This window comes from Lutra lutra, chromosome 13 (assembly GCF_902655055.1).
Source record: "Lutra lutra chromosome 13, mLutLut1.2, whole genome shotgun sequence".
NCBI lineage: Eukaryota > Metazoa > Chordata > Mammalia > Carnivora > Mustelidae > Lutra > Lutra lutra.
Window position 1 is genome coordinate 86,086,285 of NC_062290.1, and position 26,377 is coordinate 86,112,661.

Here is a 26,377-nt window from a genome sequence, read left to right on the forward strand (position 1 = left end):
AACTGTAAACTCTGAGTCAGGGGTTCTCAAAGTACAGTCCAGGACCCAGTGGAGGGGTGATCACCAAGAAGCATTCCAGGGGTCCATTATCTCAATATTAACAGCAAGACATTATTGGCCCTTTTCATGCCTATTATCTTATAAAGGCACAAAGTAATAACAAGTGCACAAGTTCAATGATATGATTCTGATTCCACATTGTAACTAACCTTTAAGAATCAATCACTTGAGCTTTGGCATATTAAGGAAAATTAATATCCACTATTTCTGAAAAGGCTGTTGAAATACTCCTACCTTTTCCAACCACATATCTATGTTAGGCCAAATTTTCTTCACATACTACAACTGAATAGCAGACTGAATGCAGTAGATATGAAAATCAAGATGCCTTCTATAAAGCCAGACGTTATAGAAATCTGCAAAAGTATATATATAAAACAGTGCTCACTGGTTCAGGTGATTAGTCAATGATTTATCTTCCTGATGGAGCAAAAATAAGTGCTCTTAAGAGAAAGAAAATGGAAAACAAAAGAAAATATAGCTATTTTTCATAAAAATTTGTTAACATGTAATTGATTTATTATTACTTTTTAATGAATTCATAAATACTTAAATTTTTCTCGATTTTTATTCCCAATAAGTAGATATAACCCAATAAACAAAAGCTCTTTGGGGTCCTCAATAATTTTTAGGAGTGTAAAGAGGTCTAAGACAAGAAGCTTGAGACCCACTGCCTTTACTGGTCCTTATGCCGTGCCTGGATGCCTATCTGGACAATCATTATAAGATACAGAAGTATAGTTACAGCTGTGTATGTGCAACACACCTGAAAACAAACACAAACAGAGAGCAGGGACACACATTACAAGAATAACAGGCTTGCTGTCAGGTGATCAGATCAAGGCTAATTATAATTAATACTGTTCTACATTTAAAAAGTGTTTTTGTGTATGTGATTTCACTGAAACTGAGGGAGACACTTAAGAGGTACATACATGAACTCCTTTTAGACAAATGGGCGCTAATCATTAAATCAAAGCTCAGATGAACTCACTGTATGCTACCGGCAGATGTCTTATGTTCATAGATACAAATCACACAGGACTTCGAACTTCATTTTATGGTTCAGTAACTCTTGGACCAAGTCAAAAAGCTTGAATGTAGTTATAAGTTAAAACAACTTCAATCTCCCTTCCCCAAAAAGATCTATGCCAACTCTATGACTCAACCAGAAGATGATGGCCTTTGTTACAACCTCACCTTTAAACTCTCTCTAGCTCGATGATACGGTTGACTGATCCTAGCAGGTTCACAAATAGTCACTCAGCACCAACCACAGCTGTGGGACTGTGCTAGTGCTTCAAGAACCCAGGAGGATGGCAGGATTCCCAGACGATGGAAAGGGGACAGGCAATCCAGGGTGGGAAAAACATGAAGTCCATAAAGTGGGAGCAAGTGTTTGCGCTTGGTTGGAGCAAAGAGTGTGTGAAGGGGAATAGTGGAAAATAAAATGGTCAGAGGTGGAGGGGTTTCAATTCTTCAAAGGCAGAGACATTATCCATGCCAGGGCCTGGCACACAATTAAATACTGCTGTACAAATAACAGACTAAATGAAGGGGAAATAGAGGTGCTTAGGTGGCTTAGCCGGTTAAGGGTCGACTCTTGGTTTCAGCTCAGGTCGTGCTCTCAGGTCCTAGGATCAAGTCCTGTGACAGGCTCTGACCAGAGTCTGCTTGAGGATTCTCTCTCCTCTCTCCTCCTGCTCATGGGCATGCTTCCCCACTCTCCCATCTCTCAAAAAAGAAATCTAAAATAAATAAATAAATAGGAAATAAACCATCTTCTGCCCTACTACTCTATCTTTTTTTTCTCCCCCAACATGGGGCTTGAACTCACAACCCCGAGATCAAGAGTCACATGCTCCACCGACTGAGCCAGCCACACACCCCTGCGCTGCTCTATCTCGATGCCTTATTGCTGTTGCCCACATGGAACAGTCCCTGCTTCAGCTAAATTGGACTTTGCTCAGGTTATACCATTTGGCCAGAATGTCCCTCCCACTTTTTAAAATATATACACTTACTTCAGAGTCTAGTCTAGAATCTTCCCTGATCCCTCCCCTGAAACCCTGTAGTTCTGAAGGGTCTAATGATAAGTGTGATAAACATCTGTACTCCCCTTCTAGACAATGAGCTCCTCTGAGAGCAGGAACATTCTGTCCTACAGAGCACATACTAGATATTCAAGCCTGATGCAACACAGGTTAACCCGAATTTGGGGGTGCCTGGGTGACTCTCAGCATCTGTCTTCGGCTCCGGTCATGATCTCAGAGTCCTGGGATTGAGCCCTGCATCGGGCTCCCTGCTCGGCAGGAAGCCTGCTTCTCCCTGTCCCACTCCCCCTGCTTGTGCTCCCTCTCTCGCTGTGTCTCTGTCAAACAAATAAATAAAATCTTAACAAAACAAAACAACAAAACAACGGTACCCGAGTTCATAAACCATCCCTGTATTTACCTTGGTTAATAGAACCTAATACACTGTTACTAGTTTTCCATTCAGATAACCCACCAAACTGGGATCCTGCCTCAACAACTACAAGGGCAGCTAACATTTACTGAGTGTTTACCGTATGCCAGACACCATGCTCAGCACTTTAAATATGCTATTTCATTTAATTTCCCCAATGCCCTTTTGTTGCCTATTATTATCCCCTTTTTTACAGGTGAGAAAAATGAGGCTTAGAATGTCATCCCGTTAGCAGAGCCGTACAAGTAGCACAGGCTGGAGCGAGGAACTGAACCCATGCCTGTCTAATTCCAAAAATGTGCCCTCAATCACCACATAATGCTTTGGTGAAAAATGTCCCTTTGATGGGCTGCGAGTGTCCAAATCCATGGGCCAAAACAGTATCTAAGGAGAACACAATCATGTCTGGCTTTGCCAGAACAAAGAATCGGGGATAAAACCTAATTCTCTCCACTCTGTAAGACTCAAAGCTGGCTGCATAAGTGAGTTGAGGAGAAAAACTCTCCCTTTGCTTTCTACATCCATCACATCTTTTTTTTCCAAAGGCCTTTTAAGTCCCTAAAGCCTCATAAGCCCCAAACTTCTCTTCTATTAAACACTTCCCTTTGGCTACTAGTCATTTTTGGCTGGTCTCTAAAAAACAATCAATAGGTGATATAGTATAACACACACATGCGCGCACGCATGCCCTCTGCGGTAATCTCGCCAAAGCCGTCAGAATCACACGGTAGGATATGCCCTTCACTGAACGCTCCATGCTACAACCAGGGTAGGGATCCTTGCTGTCAGGGCCTAATTGATTAAACTCTCGGAGTCAGAGCCTTTCCACAGGGAGATTTCAGACCCTCAATAAATCAGGGTAATCTTGTTTTATGAGGTGATCAGAAAGAAACAGTTTCCGGTTTGTAGAATTTCTAAAAAGAGCAGAACATGGAACCAGGGCCTCTAGGCTCTGCTTTCTAGACCCTGCGCATCCCTCAGTCCTCACTTCCAGTGCTCTCAGCCTTGCTCATGTCACTCCACTTCATTCATTCCTAAACCTGTCAAGCTCCTTCTCAAGGCCTTCAGATGAGCAGTCCCTTGGACCAGGACCTTCCTTCCCTTACTACTGACTATCTCCCTTTTTCTTCTTCCCCGAGAAAGCCTTCTCCTCCTCCCACAGCTCCAGACACCTGCTAGCTACTCTTTTATACCCTCTGTAGCACCTATCACAACTGTGGGCTCCACGATGTGGGGCTCCACTCTACCGTGTCAGCACAGTGACTGGCCTAGAGGAGGACACCACCACTGCTTAGGGAATGAATAAACAAATGTGTGCCAAGAATGAAACCAACCACCGTTTAGAGGATAAAGCATGACCAGCCAAGGGTCTGAACCACTGGTCCATTACAGGTTTGCTCACGAGTTAGGCTGATGACAGAATTCCCATCACTTTCTCTTCCTCCAATGCATCTTTGTTACTGTTGAAAACACAGTAAAAGGAGCCTGGGCAGTTTTGACAATTTACATGACAAAATACCTGAGAACTGTAATATCTGATCAACACTGAGGTCTCTCTCTCTCTCTGACTCCAGAGTCAGAGACTGAGGGCACATAAGCTAGAAGAACCCCATCTCCCATCAGGGAGTCACTGCAGAAATGTCACCTGAGGCATTACCAAGCCATCAGTCAGGGGCAGCAGAGTGGATTCTGGGGCCAGGAGCCTACTAGAGGGATGCAAATCCCTGTGCCCTCACTTAAAGCCCATACAGGGTTTGTGGCTCGTCAAACATGTTTCCTTACTGCTCTAATGTACCAGTGTATCGCTTAATGAAAGTTCTTAATTGTAATTCAATTAATTACATACACAGAGTCCCCAATTACATTTTCCAATAAGACATTGGCTGTGGTACAGGTCTAAATGCACTTAACCAATTTCAATATATTAAGACCAATTTCCCTTGAATACTAATTACTACCGAATGATAAAATGAAAAGGGGGGAACTTTCAAGAAAGGGGGAGAGCGAAAAATGCAATCCATGTTGAATTTTTCAGCCCACAGAGACTGCAATTCAGACATTCATTACTGAAGAAGTAGGTGTGGACAGGGCACGAGTTTGTCTCTGGTACAGGTCAGCACTGGTTTGGGCCCAAGGTACCATCTACTCCTTGGTGCTGGCCATTGACAAAAGGGGCCTGTGGGAAGTCTAAGAGCTAGTGGGAAAACAGGAAGAACAGGGAGGGAAAAGTCCATCACATAAACATGCACAGAATAGCTGTGGTGTCTCAGGCACATGGACAAATACTGGGCCTGGCCAACACTTGCCTATGTATACACATCACTGTGCTCTTAGTATACACATTCTCTTCTAATCCTCCTAACAGCCCTACAGGATAGGGATTACCATCACATTTTACAGATGGGAAAATGAAGTTCACAGAGAAGGACTTGTCCAAGGTCACACAGTGCCTGCAAATACCACACCTTGTGCACTACAACACATTACCAACCAGTTCACATTAACCACAAAGCAAGAGGTGCAAACACACAGGTATTCCTACATTGGGGGCAATGTTTCTGTTTCATTTAAATTCTGTTAGCATGCTGCAAAGCAGGGAGCTGTCACCCGTATTACATGGAAAAACCTTCACCCGTTCAAAAATTCCCTATAGTGAACACTTTCCCCTGACCAAAGTCAGAAACGTAACTGGCTTTCGGCAGTAATTCAACCTAAAATCCAAACCATGAACACCACAGGTCATTTCTATTTGTAAATAGAGTTTATTTGCACGATCACGTTTTCTTCTGCACTTGAAGACTGCTGTTGTGCTATATAATAAAAGAGGCTTAAAGCCTTGGTATTTAAGTCACATGATAGAGATTGGAGAGATTAGTAATCTGTAGCTGAAGAAAGCCTCCAGAAGCCAAATGGAACCACCAGGGAGTCTCCAGGGCTGGCACAGAGCACACACAGGAGGAGGGATCAGCCCACTATGAATAAGCACTGGGAAGAAGAACTAGAAACACATCAGGATAGCAAACAGTCATTCACTGCCTATGGTTGCTTCCCGCCTTCCTCTTTATTTAGTATTATTGGGGCGGGGGGAGGTAATGGGTTGGGGGCGTAGCCCAAGTACCTCCAAGAAGAAACATATGGGTATAGACACTCACCCAACTCCCAAATTGTCTTTAAAAGCTTTCATGTACTTGTCCCCTGGAGCCCTAGTGAGAGAAGCCTGCTGATGCTAGGGACTTGGGAGGCTCACTCCATCCAGGGTAATGAACCATACCTGGCCACAGGCACCAGGATGGTCCCTGCCCTGGGGAGGGGTGGTGGTGGTCACAACCCAGTGTGGGGGTGGTCAATCCGTCCAGTGGAATCACTGTTCAGACTGAGGTAAGGAGAAACTCTTCCTGGGTACAGGAAGCTACTTCCTCTTCAGGTCTTTAAGGGGAAACCAAAAGAGCTGGAAGAGGCCTCCCACAGACTGAGACCCAGAGATACTCTCCCCTGCCACAGGCCACTTATCTAGGTGACTGTCCACCTTGAGTTCAGTAAGGCACTGAAATAAGGAAGATCTCCTTGAAAAGGAAAGGAGATTAAAGGAGGTTGACCTGATGTCTAGAGAACCGAAGACTCTTTGTATGGCAATTTCTACTAGGAAATAAAATAATCAGATTCAACTGTTGCACTAGACTTACTGCACAGAAGATCCAGTTTTCCAGCCCCCATCCCTGATTATTAGTCATGCAATCACTTGCAAATCACCCCTCAAAGCCTAGTTTCTTCTATAAAATAAAGATGATGAGCACAATGGCCTAAAAGGTCATTACAATGATAGTTCTTGTATCTCATTTAATCCTCAAAAAACCCTTGTGAAATAGAGTCGACCACCTCTATTTACAGAGGAAACTGAGGTTCAGAGAAGAGACATGGTTTGTCTGATGTCAAAGGCTACAGAGGCATAGTGTTTTTAAAGCACTATGCTGAACTACAAGGACAGACTCTTGAGTGATCAAACAGTAAAGACACACGGTCTGACATTTTGTTGGTACTCCATAAAGCCAGTTTAATTTCAGGCCTGTTTTCCCGATGATGGAAAATTCCTGAGTTTCTCTCTTAAAGTTGTGCAAAGAATAAGTTGGTTCACGCTGCGTTTTTCTTCTAAGGACCTGGACAGTCTACCTATGTGTGATCAGGGGTAAGAGAAAAGGTCACTGGTAACATTTGGCACAGAGGAAAGTGAGGCTCCGTTTGATGCCAGAATTTATACAGATGCTTAGACAAGAATGGAAGTCTCCTGCCATTACGTCCTCTCCATAATGTACTCATGCCTTCTTCTGGTCTGATTCCAGCTTCTGGCAGACAGTTGGCTGAAGGATGAGGTAGATTATCAGACAAGAATCCAAACTGGAAAGCTCAAGGACTTTGGCTTGTCATTTTCTGATTTAGGCCAAGATCCAAGCACAAATGTTAGCTCTAAGTCCCTAGGCGGAAACTCTTGTCATGTCAGCTTCATTAGCAAGCTTCTCTCTCATAGTGTATAAGACAATTGTCATCACAATTCTTAGGATTGAAAATTTAGGTTATTTCATCAACAGTCTCACGGTGGGCTTTGGAATCAGACAGCTGACTTAGAATTCTGGTTCTATCACTGGCTAGCTAACTTTGCACAAGTCACAACTGCTCTCCACAATTAGCATAGTATCTTATTAGGGTAGTTGAGAAAATTATAAGAGAGCGTTTGCAAAATGTCTAGCATGATGCCTTACAAAAGAAGGCCTGAATAAGTAATTTAGGAAACATCTTTTGATGTGGTTGATATAAAAAATTATGACTATTCCTCCTTGGAAGAAAAACAGAAAGGCTTATATCCATCCTTGTGGCAGTGTGCTCAATCAAATGGTTTTACTTATAAGGTACACATCTCTTCTGGGGCACCAAAGCACATTTGCTGGAAAGTACCCTGCTTCTAAGTTCTCTGGTCTTGTGACACAGACTTACAGATCTGCCTCCCATTCCTCCCTCCATTCTGTATCAGTTCCCCCCATCACACACCTCCTTGAGGGCCCCAACAGGTCTATAATTCCAGACCTCCACATCTGTGGCTCATCTGCTCTGTCAGCCACAGCATACTGTTATTTATTAATTATAGTTAACGTTTATTGAGTGCTTATTATGTGCCACACACCATTCTAAGAGCTTCATGATTATTAAAACTCACTGAATTCTGTCAATCTTGTGAAGGCAGAAAAACTACCCAAGAGAGGTTAAGTAAATTGTCCAAGGTCACACAGCCAGTAAGTGACAGGCCCAGAATGGGAACCGAGGCAATCTGGCTCAATAGCATATTCTCTTACACACTGCATAATAGATGCTCCTAATTTAGTTCACCTCCAAAATGGCTTTATGGACAGCAAGCTTGGCCTGATCAAACATACCAACAGAAGCAAAAAAAATTCTATTTCTGAAATATTTTTGTCTTCAATCCAACTTCTTAATATATAGCTATGGGAGAACAGTATTTGTTTCACTGGGATTTCTACTTAAAATTAAACAAAAGATTAAAAAAACCTCCTCTAGAAAAGGAATAAACTGCTTTTATAATTTACTTCTATTTTACAAATATTAGTAATAATATTCCACTGATCCTAAGCCACCGACTGCCTTGTGCCCTTTGTAAATGCTGATAAGGCTACGATCATAGCAATTTTGACTCAGAGTGAGACAACTGGAATTTCTTGCATGTCTTTTAAGATGGGGATGCTGAGGCTCATAGATGTCACACAAGTTATTAAGACTATGCTCATGCTTAGAAGAGAAGTGAGAATAAGACCCAAGATTTCAAAGCTTTATTTACCAATCCTTACAGTGCCTTTTTCCTAGGACGAGAGATAGACCTCATCTTTAAAAACAAACAACAGGGGCGCCTGGGTGACTCAGTGGGTTAAAACCTCTGCTTTCGGCTCGGGTCATGATCCCAGAGTCCTGGGATCGAGCCCTGCATCGGGCTCTCTGCTCGGCGGGGAGCCTGCTTCCTCCTATCTCTCTAACTGCCTTTCTACCTACTTGTGATCTCTGTCAAATAAATAAATAAAATCTTAAAAAAAACAAACAACAAAACAAACAAAAATGAAAATTAAAAAAAAAACTAATGTGAAATCATAGTATATTATGAAATACCTTGTCATGGTTAAAAAAGAAAGAAGTGAATTTATATGTGGAGTGGCATGTGAACTGATGTGGAATAATCTCTACAATGTATTGTTAAAATGATAAAAGAAAGGGCGCCTGGGTGGCTCTGTCAGTCAGTTAAGCATCTGCCTTCGGCTCATATTACAATCCCAGGGTCCTGGGATCAAGTCCTGCATCAGGCTTCCTGTTCAGCAGGGAGCCTGCTTCTCCCTCTGCCCTTTCCCCCCGCTTATGCTTTCTCTCTCTGGCAAAAAAAAAAAAAAAAAAAGATAAAAGAAAAATGAGCACTCTAATGTAAGTTTGCTACCATTTGCTTCTAAGTAGGGGGAAGTATAAATGTGTGTGAACACTGTGTATGTGTGAGCATATACATGCCTGTGGGGGATACAGTCACATCCTTATACAGAGTATGCTTGCATATACACAGATGATCCCTGGAAAGATATGGAAGAAACTGGGAACAATTGTTGTCTCTGGAAGGAGAATTAAGGGAGAGAAGAGAGACGAAGTTTTCACTACAGACACTTTGTTATCTGAGCAATTTTTTTTTTTTAACATGAGTAAGTATCATGTGTCCAAAAAACTTAGTAAGATGCTAACAAATAGCGCTTCATCTCAATCATTTGACAAAGAATCAACATTCTGAAATAGAATCCACTACAGAGTTCCTGTCTGTGAATTAGAGACCCCAGTTTGCTTTAGAGGAGAGTCTTTAAAGAATGAAAGAACATGACAGGGAGGGAGGGATTACCCATTTAAATCAGGTTAAAAAATATTAGATAAACAAGTTGCAAAGGGTGTGTTATTATAATTCTCCCTTGGGTGTGCCATGGTGTAGTACTATACATGGCTTCAGATTTCAAGTATCATAAGGATTGTTAGATTAAGAGCTTCTCTTACATTTTTTTTAAAAAGATTTTATTTATTTATTTGACAGAGAGAGAGAGAGAGAGAGAGAGGCAGGCAGAGGGAGAGGGAGAAGCAGTCTCCCCACTGAACAGAGAGCCTGATGCAGGGCTTGATCCCAGGTCCCTGAGATCATGACCTGAGCCGAAGGCAGATGCTTAACTGACTAACTGAGCTACCCAGGTGCCCCAAGAGCTACTCTTATTATGTAATTTTTATCTAAAGTTAAGTAAACTTTACAGTTTAGTTAAGTAAACTTAACTTTACTATTTACTTTTTCTTCTTAGAAAGTCATGCATGCTCATTATAGAAACTCCAGAAAGTGTAAGTAAAGTATAAAGGGGAAGGAAAATTAATTACCCAGAATATTGCCAACCAGAGACAACCACTATTAATATTTTGGCATTTCCTTTTATTCTTTTTGTTTGTTTTGTTTTTACATAGTTGATATTAGTCTGTATGTGTTATTTTGCTTCCTTGGTATTTTTCCTCCTTAATATTACATCAAAACTTACTTCTCCCGTTGTGAAAACTTTCGGTAAACACAACTTATAATGGCTGGATAACATTCTACATCTCCTGAGATGATTATCCTTTTAATCTGTTATTGTGGCAAATTATCTTGACTTGTTTTTTGTTTTTTTTTTTAAAGTAGGCTCTATGCCCAGTGAGTGGCTCGAACTTCCAACCATGAGATCAAGACCTGACTTGAGATCAAGAGTTGGATGCTTAACCGACTAAGCCACCCAGGCAACCCCTTGACTGGGTTTTTCTAAAGTCACACTAACCTTGTGCTCTTTGAATAAACCCAACTTGGGCGGGGGGGCGCCTGGGTGGCTCAGTGGGTTAAGCCTCTGCCTTCGGCTCAGGTCATGATCTCAGAGTCCTGGGATCGAGCCCCGCATCGGGCTCTCTGTCAGCGGGGAGCCTGCTTCCTCCTCTCTCTCTACCTGCCTCTCTGCCTACTTGTGTTCACTCATTCACTGTCAAATAAATAAAATCTTTAAAAAAAACCCCAAAAAACCCCAACTTGGGAATGCTGTATTATTCCCTTAATATATTACTGGATTCAGTCTAATATTTTATTTAGGATATTTGTATCTATTTAAATTTTCTTTGTTGCATAGTATTTATTAGGGTCTGGTAACAAGACTGAGATAGTCTCTTAAAATGAAATGAAGAGTGTCACTTCTTTTTCTAGTCTTTGGAATAGCTGATGTAAGACTGGAGTTACTTCTTCCTTAAGTGTTTGATACAACTAGTCAGTGAAATCATCTGGGCCAGATTATCCTTTGTGGGAAGGTTTTTAATTGTGAATTCAATTTTCAAAATAGTTGTGAGTATACTCAAGTTTTCTATTTCATCTTGTGTCAATTTTGGTAAGTTGAGTTTTTTTCTTTTTAAGGACTTTGTCCTTTTCATCTACATTTTCACAATTTTTGGCATGGAGGCTTTCAAAAATAATTCCTATTACCTGTTTATTAACTGCAGATCCTTGATAATAAAAGTATACCTCCTTTTTATTTTATTACCATTTGTTTCTGTTATTTCTTCCTTGTCTTTGATCTATTTCATCAGAGGTTTAGTAATTCATTAATGTTTTCCAAGAACTAATTTTTGGTTTTGATGTCTCTAAATCTTCTATTTCCTTAATTTATGCTCTTTATTGCTTCCTTCCTTTTATTCTCTTTATATTTCTTTATTTGGTTTCTTTTCTAATTTCTCGAACTAAATGCTTATAAGCTTATCACTTTTTGGCCTTTCTTCTTTTGTAATATATGAATTTGAATGCTATAAAATTTCCTTTGAATACAGCAGCCCTCAAATTTGGATGATGTCAGGGTAAAATTGTTCCTAGGTATTCATCTCCGTTCTTTCGGTTCAATCTTCTCCCACATATAGACCATATTTTTTATCTTGTGCTTTCTGATGACTTTAGGGTGATGATTTATATTTTTTAATCAGCTTTTTAAGTTATCTTCAGTGGGAGAATTTATTCAAATTACTTGGTCTGCCTTTACCAAATGGTGATGTGATGTGCTCTGCACAATTTTCTAATATAGGGATATACCGTAAGTTATCTAACTACTCTTCTAGTGTTAGATAATATAAATATCTAACAACGATCAATATACACATATATTTATTGCATTTCAGTTTTTTTCCTCCTTAAGACAGATTTCCATAAGCAGAAATACTGGGGAAAACATTTTTAGGTCTCTAGATAGTTTTGCAGTTACATTAACTTGCACTAGTCACTGGTATTTGAATATGCCTATTTCTTCCCAGCAGTAAGGACTCTTTTTGAACTACCCAGCTTATTTGACAGGTGAAAAGTATTCCACTGTTGCTCTAAAATGTTTTTATCTTACATTGTTGATAGGGATAAACATTTTTTGTTTACTACTTATTGGAATTTTTTATACCATTTGGGAATCCAATTGATTTTTATTTCTCTGCATGTTTATACAAGATATTCATAACTGGCTGTAGACTGTGGGGACACCAACCTTCTGCCTTCAAGAATTTGCTGCTAAATGCAAAGATCAGGGACACCTGGGTGGCTCAGTTGGTTAAGTGACTATCTTCGGCTCAGGTCATGATTGGGGAGTCCCAGGACTGAGTCCCGCACTGGGCTCCCTGCTCAGCAGGGAGTCAGCTTCTTCCTCTGACCCACCCCCTCTCACGCTCTCTCTCTCAAATAAATAAATAAAATCTTTGAAAAAAATAAATGCAAGGATCATGTTTCACCATCCCGGCGAAACTTCTGCATGCCTCTCCAGCAGAGGCTGTCAAAGGCCTCGCGTCAGTGAGTAGCAAGCTGGTCTTGCTTAGAGGGTCAGTGGCCTGACTAAAAACTGCCATTCATTCACTCATTCAATCTATATTGACTAAACTCCTAAAGTACTGACCTATAGTGGATGATGACTGAATATTTGCTGAAATAATGAGGGACAACCTGCATGGGTCAAGGACACCCTCATAGACCTGACAACCTAGTTGGGGGACAGACATCAAATGATCATTGAGAAAAATATATAATCATAAGCCGAAATATATGTAATGAAGAAAAAGTAGTCTACTCTATGACCAAACAGAATAGGATACCCAAGTGAGGAATGGATCAGGTTTAGGTGAGGGGGGGGGGTGGAGGGAATCACAGGTGGTCTATTTGAAGATGTGACATTTGAATTGAGACAAAGGATGAGAAACGGGTAACAGGAGTGGGGGAAGTGTGCTCCTTGCAGAAGAAATAGCCTGTGTAAATGTCCCATAGCGGGAATGACAGTGGAGAGTTGGCTGCCCTAATCTCAGTTTTCACATCCTTGTTCCTTGAGTCAGTGGGAGTATAGAAGAGGGAGTAGCAAAGATTCACAACTAGAAAAGTAAAGAAGAAATGAACTGAAGTTTTAAAAAGACTTAGAGCATAGCTCTAGGAACCACTACATGGCCTACTGCTAAGGCATATGCAAACAGAATTTTCTAAAACTAGAAGTCTGAACAGTGATACTGACAGGGCCAGTTGTTTTATATACAAAATAGTCTTGGCCTCAGAAAAGTCCTCATATTTATTTCTAAGCTGTTTCCGGGGCTGCTCCCAACTTAAGAAGATACAGCTTAACAGAAAAATATCAATCACACAGTACTAAACAGGATGCAGACTTTTTACCAAAATGTATAAAATCAATCATTTCACTTGGAACACACTTTTGGCACAAAGGCTGAGATCTGTCTTGGAAAATAAAGTCATTTCAAATCTGCCTGGGGAAGCCAGACCAGTGAGCGTTCCCAAACACAGGACTCCTAAGCATGTTTGCAATGGACAAAGCAGGCATGGAGCGAGGAGGCCAACGTACTGTTCTCTCGGACCAAGCAGAACTCCCATGCGCTCTGGCTCTCCAAAGTGCTCTCCAGGTCCACGGCGACATTGGGCTCGCTCTGCTTCTCCAGGCGGTACTGAGGGCCTGGAAGATCAAAGGGGCAGGAGGAGGGGAGGAAGTCTGAAACAATGAATTTGACATTGAAAAAACACCACATACTGGCGAAAAGCTGATAAAGCACTAGGAAAACGGTGAAGTCTGTCTGAGAGGGTCTAGCTATCCAAGATGGAAGAGTTTGGGTTTTTTTTCCCCACAAGGTTTTACACAATTGTCTGTTCTATTATCAGCTCTCTTTTTGCTCAGCTCCCCCAAACAAGGTGAGAGGCAGATGGCTTTTGAGCTGGCTTGACTTGGAATTGCAACATGGCTACATGGGTTCTCAGATATCAGCAAGTAACCTACCGTCTCCGAGCCTCTGTTTCCTAATATGTAATGGGAGGGATACTTATACCTTAAGGATTACTCTGAAGATTACAGATGATACAGAAAAAATACTTAGTATGCACCTGCCTCCTAGGAGGCACTCCCACAGAAGTACTTATGAATAATCATTATATAATAATGAATAATCGATTATAAGCAGGAAGTATGTTCAGACGTCTAATATGATTACAGCCCAAAATCTTTTAAAAAATTTAAAAAGCAGGTGAGGTAAAAACAAACAAACAAACAAAAATCTCTGATTTCTGGGTGATGGTAATAGACAGTAGCTGCTGATTCATGTTTTTGTTGAAACATTCATGAAAACACAAAGACACCGGTTCAATAATACTGAAAACCAAGAATACTAGCTAGCCTGTGTCACACAGGGGGTTCTGGCAGATCTTAATAAAACACTGGGGCATTTTATACATTTATTCATGTATTTCTTTGTCAAGCCAAATGACAATCTTGTTCTTCTCAGATAACACCTAACGGGTCCAATGATCAGATTCAAAAGACTGCTCTTGTTGTTAATGGTTATTGAAAAGATTAGAGGTGTAAGAAACTGTCTTATTATTTTGACTATGAAAGGCGTGTTTGGTCAGACAGAGGGGAGGTGTAAGAGATCTGAGGAAAGTATCAGAGGCCTTCCAGGGCTCCCAGGCGGAACACATATTTTTAGATATGTTCTTCAGCTGTTGTCAACTTGTTATTCACATGCAGTACTACTCCTTCACTAGTTGGAGGCATTTCACTCACCTCCTCCATGTCATTCTCCTCCCCTATGTTCTACGTCCATCGAGAGCACTGTCATGTCATGTCAGTTTCATGGGACAGTCTATCTTTTCTCTAATTGGTATGTCATTAGCAAGTCTCAGAGTTCTCACACACACGAGTCTTTTGTACACTACATATAGCTCTTAAACTTTTGCTAAGTCAACAGTGCTCAAAACACTATCTGTTTACAAAAATACACACTCAGGAACCTACATAATTCTTATAAACTCTAATACACTATATACAGGCCAAGAGGGTACTGTATTTCAACATTATACAGTTAAATTTTCATTTCAAAAATATTTAGCAAAAAAAGGTATGTAAACACTGATAATTCCCAGTCTCCGATATCTGTCACCTATCATCGACTTTCGTCAATTACCAGGCATGTTTATTGCTGATTCCTGATATCCCCATACTCACTGAGGGAAAGTCATCACAGAAAAATCATGCCGAGCTGAACTTCCAGAAAACTTAACCGGTGAGAAGAGTTCTATGCACTCTCTCTTTTCTTTCCTTTCCTCTCCCAGCACTCACCTTTCATAGCTGTGGGCCTCTTCAAGCCCATTAGGGGAAGGGAGTCACTGCTGACCCTAGAGCACCTCTTTGTGAGACACGGGTCTGCTAAACAATTTTGGACTGCTCCATCCCCAGGACCTCCCAGCAACACAGTGTGCCAGACAGTGACAGCCACCTCTGTGAATTTACAGTACAAAGTTTAGCTGTAATAATTCACTTTTTTATGACAGCCCAAATTTGGGAACACCCTAAATGTAACAATAGGAGACTGGTTAAACAAAATATTATGAAAATCCATAAAGATATTAAAAGTGATGCTGCAAAAATGCTTAATTTTATAAAATATGTTTATAATACGCTACTTTATGAAAACAGCAAATTACAACACAGTATGTGCAGGAAGGCTACAATTGTGAAAAAAACATGTGTAAAGTCACAGGGGAAAAAAGACCGCAAGGTTATTTCCAGCATGTGAATAGCGCTTACACTGGATGGTGGGATAATGAGTGTTTTTATTTTTCCTTAGTGTTTTTCTGTACTTTTCACATTTCCTATAATAAATAAAGGCTAGTTTTATAATTTAAAATACATCATATATACTTGCAAGTCCTCTGATTTCTTACTATGCCATTTTTCTGAGGATACCATAATTATCACACACTGTGGCTTCTCTAATGGGTCTTTCATGTGATAATTTAATCAAAACCAGACATTTATCAGTTTACGTAGATCGCTATGTTCATCAAGTAACCCTGCAACCTAGGCTTACTTAGTTTGACTCTGAGCACAGTGTACAGGGGGCTGGGCTTCTCAAGCTGTCTGCCTACCTGAGAGCGGGGCTATAAATAAGCCACCACTTTCTTGATCGCTGGCAGCCAGGGCCTGGCTGCATGGCGATGTGTATCAGGCTGGTCTCCTTTGCACTCTTTCCTTCCAGGCTCTGCAGCTGCCTGGGAGACGTGAGGAGGGAAACCAGGGAAGGCAGGGAGTAGTAGGAAGGGTTTCTAGTCCTTAAACATGATGAGCCCCCTGTACCACTCTCAAAGCCATAACTGCCATCATTCAACTTTACTCTCATTTCTTGGGTCTTGCAGATATTTCTATTGAAATAGTTTGTTTCGTGAAAGTAGCTTTAGCATTTTCTCCTTGAAGCCTAATATGATGATGACTCTCACGTACTGAATGGCCATTCATTATATGCCAAGCATTCTGCATGTTACCTTGGTGTATGCTCCCAACTCTAAGAGGCAGATATTATTATTCCCATTTCACAGATTGGGACCCTAAAGGTTGGCAGGTTGAAGTAACTTGGCCAAGATCACAAACTTGGCCTAGGAAGTAGGGCAGGGGGAATAAAACCCAAGGGTCTTGGGCTCTAAAGCCTCTGTGTTTTAAATCTTTTTTCCTCTAGCAAATATAAATTACTGGCCAATTATAAAGAGGCCATTGTTTATACTGTAAGTATAGATTTTTGTAGATTTGTAGTTTCATTTGGGTTCTGAATCACTTAACTTGTGGTTTCTATAAATTCAAAATGAAAATGATCTGAAATAATTTATTTTAATGAAATCCATACATACTGATTTATCCTGTCCAACGGCTGTAACTTGGGTCCTTATGAAGACAGGGTCACCTTATTTTCCCCCTCTATCCAGAAAGACCCTCTCCCTCCATCTTTCCTTAAGAATATTCCTACGTGTGCCCAGTTTTGTCATTAAATTGAAATTTCGAGTGTCATTTTCTGCCCTGCTCTTCCATAAAAGCTGAAGACCAATTTGGAAACCCATTTCTGAGCTTAGCAAAGGACTGATGAGTCTTACTTTGGAGAAGGCAGGGTGGTTAAGCTGTAGATGAGACTTCAGATCGAAATCCAAATGGAAAACTGCCTCTTACAATATCAATTTCACTCCTAATTCTTGCCCAGGGGATAAAACATCTCACATAGAAGGACTGTTGCATGAATTTTCCTCTGAAAAAGCCAGATGGATAAGTTCAGGCCACATCATGTAATGAGAGGCAGTGTATGTATGAGAAACAATATAACCTGGTGGTTAGGGGCACAGACTTGGGGCCAGATTGCCTCACTCTACTCCTGGCTGATCAACTTAGCTGTATGACTGTGGGGCAACTCAGTATCTCTCAGTTTCTTCATCTCTAAAATGGGAATAATAATATCTCAAAGGCCTGAGGATTCAATGAGTTAACAGCTGTAAAGCAGTTAGAACAGTATCTGATACATTAATAGTGTTAGGTAAGTGTCAGCTATCCACCACAGCCGCCTCTTGAGACCATAACAATACTAAGAGATCATAACATAGCCGGGCTTGCTACTGTATGCCAGGTACTGTGCTAGGCCTTTTATACAGATGATCTGATTTGTCACCCTAGCATGTAAAGAATATGAATTCCATTTCATGCAAGAAGAAACTGGAACTAACAAAGGCTGAATAATGGGCATAAAGAAGGTCCCATAGGAAGCAGAGGAATGAGGATTCACAGCCGGGCTGCCCCAGCCTGTGCTCTGTAATACCTGCAGACCATACCGCCTCCCTCATAACAAGTTCTTAATAAACGTCTGGTGATGATAATCAAGACTATGACAGCCCAGACCCACTAGATCTATCAACCTACAGTCTCTATCAAATGCTTAATTTTCAGGCAGCTAACATGGGAGAAAAGAAAAAAGAGCAGCCAAAACCACTTTAGAAAGCAAGCTGTGAGGTCAGTTTCTATTAATATATTTTTGCCAAGGAAACGATTATATAAAATAAAAAAGTCTCCTTCACACTGAACAAGACATAGTTCTCAAGGCAACATCCACCTTTAGAAAGAGGTTTTAAAATGTCACAGCTGCGCATGAAGCCACATGCCCTCTACTTCACAGTGGATGTGGACACAAAAGGAAGATTCTGGGAAGCAGTTACTGCGCGGCAACAGGAAAACCTGCTTGGGCATTCCAATGATGTATTTATTGCAGTAATACCATGTCACCGGATGGTCTAGGAACAAAATACTGCTCTGGACACTTAGGGAGGGATCCAAGTTATAATACCCAGGCAGGATTTTTATGGGATTTTGTAAACCTGAGGCAAACGTCTCAGCACATAAGTTTCAAAGGAAATCTGAAGTATCCTTCGGATGGTGGATACATACATGGTCAGTCTGGCTTCCTCTATCCCTTCAATCCTTGACAGAAACATAAAAGGCTTTAGCACACAATTCCTTAACAGCTGAGAGCCAGCTGAGAGTTGAACTCCAGTGGGAAGCAAACGCAGAAGCCCAAAGAGAGACCACTGACTCAATCACTGTGCATCTTCCTTCTAAAGACACAGGGGAGAGGGGCACCTGGGTGGCTCAGTGGGTTAAGCCCCTGCCTTCGGCTCAGGTCATGATCCCAGGTCCTGGGTTCGAGCCCCACATCGGGCTTTCTGCTCAGCAGGGAGCCTGCTTCCTCCTCTCTCTCTGCCTGCCTCTCTGCCTACTTGTGATTTCTCTCTGTCAAATAAATAAATAAAATCTTTAAAAAAAAAAAAAGACACAGGGGAGAAACGTCCTTCAGACCTCACTCTCAGGAAAAAGCTGCATTTTCTTGGAGCAACTGGTTTGCTCTTTTGTATCTTTAGACAGCTTCACGTAACTCCTGTACTAACAGAGAGATTCCCTTTCTCCTTTGTGTGTGAGGAAGCTCAGCACTAAACTGTGATCCAACCGTGCTGACTGGGCCCGCACTTCTATGACAATTAATCCTCTGGATCTTTATTTTCCTTGTCCTTTTTTTTAAAAAAAATATTTTATTATTTATTTGACAGAGAGAGAGAGAGAGAGAGATCACAAGTAGGCAGAGAGGCAGGCGGGGTGGGGGGGGGGAAGCAGGCTTCCCGACGAGCAGAGAGCCCGATGTGGAGCTCGATCCCAGGACCCTGAGATCATGACCTGTGATGAAGGCAGAGGCTTAACCCACTGAGCCACCCAGGTGCCCCCTCCTTTTCCTTTCATGTCGTCTTTCAACTTATGTATTTTTATCCTATTATAAGGAATGTATATATTCCAAGTGCTCTCTGGATTGAAGTGAGATATAAATGAATTACCTTTTCACTATTATTGCTGAGTACGGGAACAAGTTTGAGGACCACCTGTCTGAAGAAAAATGATAGAGTCAAAAGTTGAATACTTCCATGGACGTGCCTTCATGTCCGTCATTGTCCATTCACCAGCGTAAAGTGCTGCTTTAATCTATTAAAATCTACTACTATTAAAATCTATTTAAATCTACTAATTTAAAGGGCTTCTTATAGCCAGAAAAAGATGAAGTATGAGCCAGTAAGAGGAAAGGCCGGATTCTGAGCAGAAAACTCCATGCACCCTCTCAGGGAGTAAGAGGGCCAGATACGCATTCTGGGAAAGTTACTTAGCTTCTGTGTATCTTCTCATCTGTAAAATGAGGATAAAAGAACCTCTCTCAGAAGGCTGCTGTGAAGATGAAATGAGACAATCCTTGATTCCTTCAGCACAGTACTCAGTGATGGCACCCACGACTGCTGCTAGGACCGGCTGGAGCAGGGCCGGCTGACATGAGGTGCGGGTGGACCCCTAAGCCAAGAATCCCAACAGGCTAACAGCCCCATTAAGGGAAGATACGGGTGGCAGGGAATGCTGGCATCAAACAGATGTCATATCCTTTCTCATGTGTGTCCAAGGTAGGGCTGCAAGGTGGGAGAGGGTGCGTATCTATTTAAAGATTTTATTTATTTATTTGTCAGAGAGAGAGCACGCACAAGAAGGCACAGTGGCAGGCAGAGGCGGAGAGAGAAGCAGGCTCCCTGCCAAGCAAGGAGCCCGATGTGGGACTTGATCCCAGGACCCCGGGATCATGACCTGAGCTGAAGGTAGCGGCCCAACTGAGCCGCCCAGGCGTCCCTAGGGAGCATACCTATTTAAACAAGCTTGCTTTCAATCTATAAGACTAGAGACTTGTTCAGCAGCCAGGATTCCTACAGTTCCCTAAGCTCAGGCTCAATGAATATAATCTAAAAATGATGAGTAAAGGTCACAGAGCCAATGGTGGCAGCGTAGATATCAAAGGACAGGCAATGTTACAATGCCATCCACACACCCATACAACAAACCTATCAACAATGACCCAGCCACAGAGATGAATAATCAGTAATTCCATCCCTCAAGGAGGCTGGGAGAGGTGGCAGGACACACAGGAGCAGGTATTATCCAAAGGGCCCAAGTCAGCGCTTGTCCTCAGGCAGGGTTGGATGAGGTGCTGTGTTAGCACAGAAGAGGCAAACGAGGTGGAAACATCTGAGCACAGTCTTGAAGGAGGACTCAGGGCCAGTGAAGGAGGAGAAGAACTGCATTTCTACAGAGGGAACAGCATGTCCAAAACCAAAGAGGTACTAAAGAGCCCACAGGGACCAGGAGACATTCAGTGTGGAAAAGGCCTCAGTTCTGCTGGGGCACGGGGGTAAGAGCGTTGGGATACTTGGCCCAGACTATCGGTCAAGGTCTGTTGGTCACAGATGCTAACAGAGCAGGGAGGTGACATAATCAGCTTTACACTGTGTTAAGATTCTTCTAGGGACACTGTGGATAATGGGTTGGAGGAGACTGGTGGCAGGGAGGCCCATTCGAGGCAAACTGTGCCAAGCCGCACTTGCTCTATGGCAGGGGCTGGCAGAATCCTGAGTTCCTCACTGAAGCCAAAGCCGCCACTGACAAGCTGATGCTGTCAATACAGAGCTCAGACCCAACATCAGCTATTCTGAAATGTCTGCGTTTAGTGTCAGTGCCATCGCTTATAACTCTTCCTCTAGGGGAGACTATAATCATTTTCTGCTTGATCTTAATGTAAGCACTGAATTATATTCAAGTGATAGCCACTGTAGCTTATACTCCCTCTGAGGCTCAGATTGGATAATTTGGAATTTAAATAATAAAAGAGGAACAAGCTGACATGACAATAAGGTCACACTTTAGCCTCTTCTGAGCCAATACACAATTTGCTCTCAGTGAAACAGCCGAATATAATCAAATTAAATACAATTCCTATTACAAAAGAAGAAAGACCAAGGCTGTTCCAATAAACCAATTCTCCTGCCTAGTTAAACTGCAAAACCTTCAGGAAAGGTTTTGAAAGCATGACCCATCAGTTCTAATTTTTAAAACTTATCCTTTCAGTCAAGACTAGAAAAAGGCCCATTCCAACTTTTATCTTTACTACAAAGTGCTGTTATCTTGGCCTGATGTCAGGAGCTCTATCTCTCTTTCTGCTGACAAGCAGAGACGAGAAAGATAAGATTGGAAACGAATCTCACTTCTCTGAGTAAATAAATAATCAATACTCATCTAAATGTAAATGAGAAGGGAGCCCCCTCTGATAACAGCACTCTTATCAGAGAGCCAATTTTCTTCAGACATTTGGCCTCAACCAAATCACCATCATTCAGCCCCAGCCTAATGGCAAAAAATCGTAACTAAATTGAACCGATCACCAGAGATCAACTAAGTTCGGCCCTGGCCACTTCAGGTTCAAATGTTTGGGAATGCAATTTTGCCCCCATTAACTTTCAATAGCAATGAAGAACAGACTGGTCAAGGGGCCAGTCTGTGCAACAAACAAAGCCCAGAACAGGGGTCGCCGGGAGGATGAGGAGGAGTGGGCCTAAGTGTTTAAACAAGGCCAGAACTATGGCCAACCCCAAAACCATGCAGGGAAGGCTCCTGCCTTCCTGGTGGGGAGACGGTCTTCTTTCCTCTAGTCACAGGCTTGGCTGAAATTGAGAAGACATTTAATTTGCCTGATGATGATGGTTAAAGTTTACTAAAACAGATGTAAATAAAGAAAAAAAAGAGAGATATTAAAAAGCTACAGTAGCTAAAAATAACCTAACGTTCAAATGATCAATTTCCTCCAAGTAATTTGTATCAGACTTACATCTGACCCAGCAGTGCCGCACTGACCTGATTTTACTGAAATAAGACGCCGTCTACAAGACAAATCACTTTAAAACCACTGCACTGGGGTTTCCATTTCTTTGCTGCAAGACTCAATTCACTGCTGATGAGAGTATTGGGGAAATTATGACCATTATTGATAGGACAGCAAAACCACTTTTACACAGTAGTCTTCAAGTTGACAGAAAGCTTGTACTGGACCATTAATGAAGGTGTCAGCCAGAATCAGAAATTAAAGACAAAGGCTGGGAAAGACCTAATTTTTAGAGCATGTTAAGGACACCAGACAAACAGAAAAAAGCAGACATCCGTTATCTTAAGAGTAATATGGCCAAAGCAAGGATCTGCTGAAGGGCAGGCTGCTCTCCCTACAATTAGGGAAAGGAAATGTCTCTTTTTTGGTCTGGCCCTTGGGCTCACTATCTGCTCTAAAATCTTTATTAGCCAAAGGAGGCCATGACTGTGTAGGACAGAACAATTTTTGAGTAGTTTTGATGAGTTTTACCGTCTCTGCTCCCACCGAGTACTAACCCCAGAAGGCGGACATGCAGTGGTTAGACAATGGTTTTGGAGTCAGAAAGAACTTGATTAAAATATTGGCTTTTTTTTTTACAAGCTATGTGACACTGGGCACATTAGCTGATCTAAACATTTGTGGAGTAACTGCAAAGATAATGTGTAACATGATGTCTAGGACATAATAAACACTCAATAAATGTTGACTGTTATACTGCTATCCAAATTTAACAAAATCATCAATTTGCCCATTTTTAATACAACAGTGAGCAACAGTGAGGACTTTCCTGGCCCTTAACAAAAGCACTTTACGTGCATTAGCACTCTGAATCATTAAACTCTATGAGGGAGGCCCCATTGTATTCCTCATTTTATAGAGGCCCTCATTTTATAGAGGGGGGAAAATGTGGAGCGGTTAAGTCATGTGTCCACAGTGTGGCCAGGACAAGAATCCAGGTGTGTGTTTCCAGAGCCTATGCTCTTAACTGCACTAACATGCCATATTCCTGAAAGAGCATGCTATAATCTTCTTGATTTAGGGATTGAGAAGAAGAATTATAAGGTTGAGATGATTTATTGGCTCAGAAAGGAGTAAAGGAGTTGGGTGGGAAATGAGGTGGGAAGAAATAAAGTAGTTGGTCTTATGGGGCTCAAAACTGAGGCCTCCCCCAGCCCTCACAGCAGACACCTATCCCACGGACACTTAAACACCAACTGCTTGCCCTAAGTTTTTTGGGGTGGAAGGGGACCTTTTTCTAAGTTAAATGATTTACAGAGTTACTGCCTCAATCCACAGTTCTGAAAGTATGATTTCTTTAGGGTTTAACTATACCCATTTCTAGTCTTGTTACAACTTTTTTATTGCGATAGAAAACATTTACTGGAAATATGTTACTGCTATTACCGGGTCATAAAATAAAAAGAAAAATAGTTTATGTATTGCCATCATTTCCAATCATCAATCAGAAAGTGCCAAGAGGAGGAAAGGGAAGGGCGTACAGCTGAGATTTCCTTCTTTGTGTAGAAGAAAATGCAGGAGCATCATAATTCTTTAGAACAAATTTCTTCTTGAAGACCCAGTCTCACAGATGGGCTCCCGGGAGGAGTAGGGAAGCACACCTTTTGGCATCTCCCCTCCTCTCTGCAGCCCTGCCCAAATGTCAGAATCAAGGGCTCTTTCTCTGCAACTTCCTTGGGGCCTTGCTTCTCTCAGTGTATTGAGCATGCTGGATTAGAAGCATTTCTATTTGTCATTGTTTTCCCCCCACTCCCACAAATCTTTGAGGATGAGGATGGAGGGGCTTTTAAATAAAACCACCTCTATATTCCCAGAGCTCTAGCACAGCAACAGGCTCTTTGTAGGTGCTCAATAATCTTTGTTCAAAGAATGACTTCAACAAGGTGGCATTTAAAATTGAACAACCTTGACTCTTGACCCAACAAAAGAATCTATCCTGAGAAGCATTACTCCAAGTACACAATGATGTATGTTCAAAGATGTTCACTGCAGCAGTTTTAAAATAAAAAATTGCACAGTCTGAATATTCTCCAGCAGGAAATGATTAAATAAAGGACGGTATATCTATACACTGGGATGTTATATAGCTGTTAACAAAATAAGCTAAATTAATAAGACATGGGAAGATTTCCATGACACATTATTAAATTTAAAAAGATACAGAATGTATAGAGTATGCTCCATATATATATGTGTGCATATATATATATACATACATACATGTATGTATATATATATATATATACATACATGTATGTATGTATATATGTATATATATATATTAGATTTTATTTATTTGACAGAGAGAGACACAGTGAGAGAAGGAAAACAAGCAGGGTGAGTGGGAGAGAGAGAAGCAGACTTTCCACCAAGCAGGGAGCCTGATACGGGGCTCGATCCCAGGACCCTGGGATCATGACCTGAGCCGAAGGAAGATGCTTAACAACTGAGCCACCCAGGCGCCAGAGTATGCTCCATATTAATAAAGTAAAACTCCAACTATATATATGCATTTACGTGTGTGTGTTTGTTGAAAATTGTTGAAAACACACACACACACACACACAAAATCTGGAAGGCTATCAGCCAAACTGCTCTCATGGTTACTCTGTTAACTAGAATTACCTCCATGCATTGGATGGGATAGTAGCAAAGACAAAGGCTTTTGGTTTCTTACTTCATATCTCTATCTTGTTTAGATTTTTGACAGTGGTATACATAGGTATTACTTCTGTCATTAAAAATCCAATTCTAAAAAAAAAACCACAATAAGCAATCTGAGAGGTGATTCCAGCTAGGTCAGACTATGGACTATGTCCTCTGGACTCCCCTCTCACTATCTCTGGCTTCTCACAGGTAATGGGGGCTCAGTGGCTGCTGGGGAGACACCTAAGCAGCTGGGGGCCCAGGAACAAAAATGGCATAGAGTCTCTTCAAGGGATTCCCATGTCCAGAGTTAAGGCATAGGATGGACCACAGAAGCTTCCAGAGCTGCCCAAAGGAGTTGAGCAGTACAGGTAAAGAGGACTGGAACATCTGAGGCCAGGCTGCTGGCACCCACAGGCCCGCAGAGAGGCCATGACTGCAGATCATGAGTCAGACTGTCCACCTGACAACCTCCTCTATCACCTTAGTCTAGAAAACTATGCCTGCTCTGTCCTCCACCTGGGTTCTAGATGGGCTGTGGAAAACAAAGGGTGACTCCATACTGTCTCTGTCTGCCCTATTCATTCTCCCTCTAAGACAGTCCTGATACCTCCACTCAGGCTTTGAGACAAGAGGCAGTATGTTCGGAGTCCCTCCCTGTAGCTTGGGAGGGTGGGAAGAAAGTCTGGATTTGATCCTTGCCCTAAACTTAGTAATGTGTGTATGTGTCCGTGTATATGTGTGTGTGTTCTAGGGAGTGCCCTCCAAACCCTGCTGACCCCAACACATTTGAGAAGGTCTAGTGGTTATGAGCCACACTGCTCAGGTTTGAATTCCCAGCTCCACCACTTACTAGCTGTGTGACCCTGGGCAATTACTTAATGTTTTTATGCCTTGCTTTCCCACCTGTAAATGAGGGATAATAACAGTATCTCCCTCTTCTTCTTCTTCTTTTTTTTTTTTTTTTAAGATTTTATTTATTTATTTGACAGAGATCACAGGTAGGCAGAGGGGCAGACGAGGTGGGGCGGGAGGAAAGCAGACTCTCTGCTGAATAGAGATCCCAATGAGGGGCTCGATCCCAGGACTCCGAGATCATGACCTGAGCGGAAGGCAGAGGCTTAACCCACTGAGCCACCCAGGCGCACCAGTACCTCCCTCTTAAGAATTGTTCTAAGGACTCCACAGATCATATGCCTGGGTTTCTGCTTCTGCTGTCCAAGCTTCACCGGGCGGGGGGTGGGGTATGATTCTTCAGCAGAGGCTGGAACCTCTAGAGGTCTGCCAAACTGGTCTCATCTCCCTCCCTTCCCACCTCCCACCTAATGATACGGTAATCCAGAAATATCCTCCGAACCATGCTGTTTCAACCCTCTGTGCTCTGCTCATACTGCTTCCTCTGTCTGAAGTAGTCTTCCCTTCACTTCACATCGCTGGTCCTCGCTTTCCCCTACTCAAGAAGTCAAAGCTGCGTGCGTACCACTGCCTCCGCACTTCTCCATGCAACCCACACTAGGAAGGTCTC

At 41.9% G+C, this 26,377-nt stretch overlaps 1 protein-coding gene across 5 annotated transcripts in view; it reads right to left on the reverse strand.

Annotated features, from left to right (window-relative positions):
* MAPKAP1 (MAPK associated protein 1) overlaps window positions 1–26,377 on the reverse strand; it is a 243,342-nt gene that overhangs the window by 49,529 nt on the left and 167,436 nt on the right. For 4 of the 5 annotated variants that reach the window (XM_047699106.1, XM_047699109.1, XM_047699108.1 and 1 more), the window contains one exon: window positions 13,467–13,574. The exons of the other annotated variant lie outside the window; for it this stretch is intronic. In XM_047699106.1, the coding sequence (XP_047555062.1) occupies window positions 13,467–13,574 (108 nt within the window). The remainder of the gene's footprint in view (window positions 1–13,466; window positions 13,575–26,377) is intronic. 5 annotated transcript variants of the gene reach the window in all.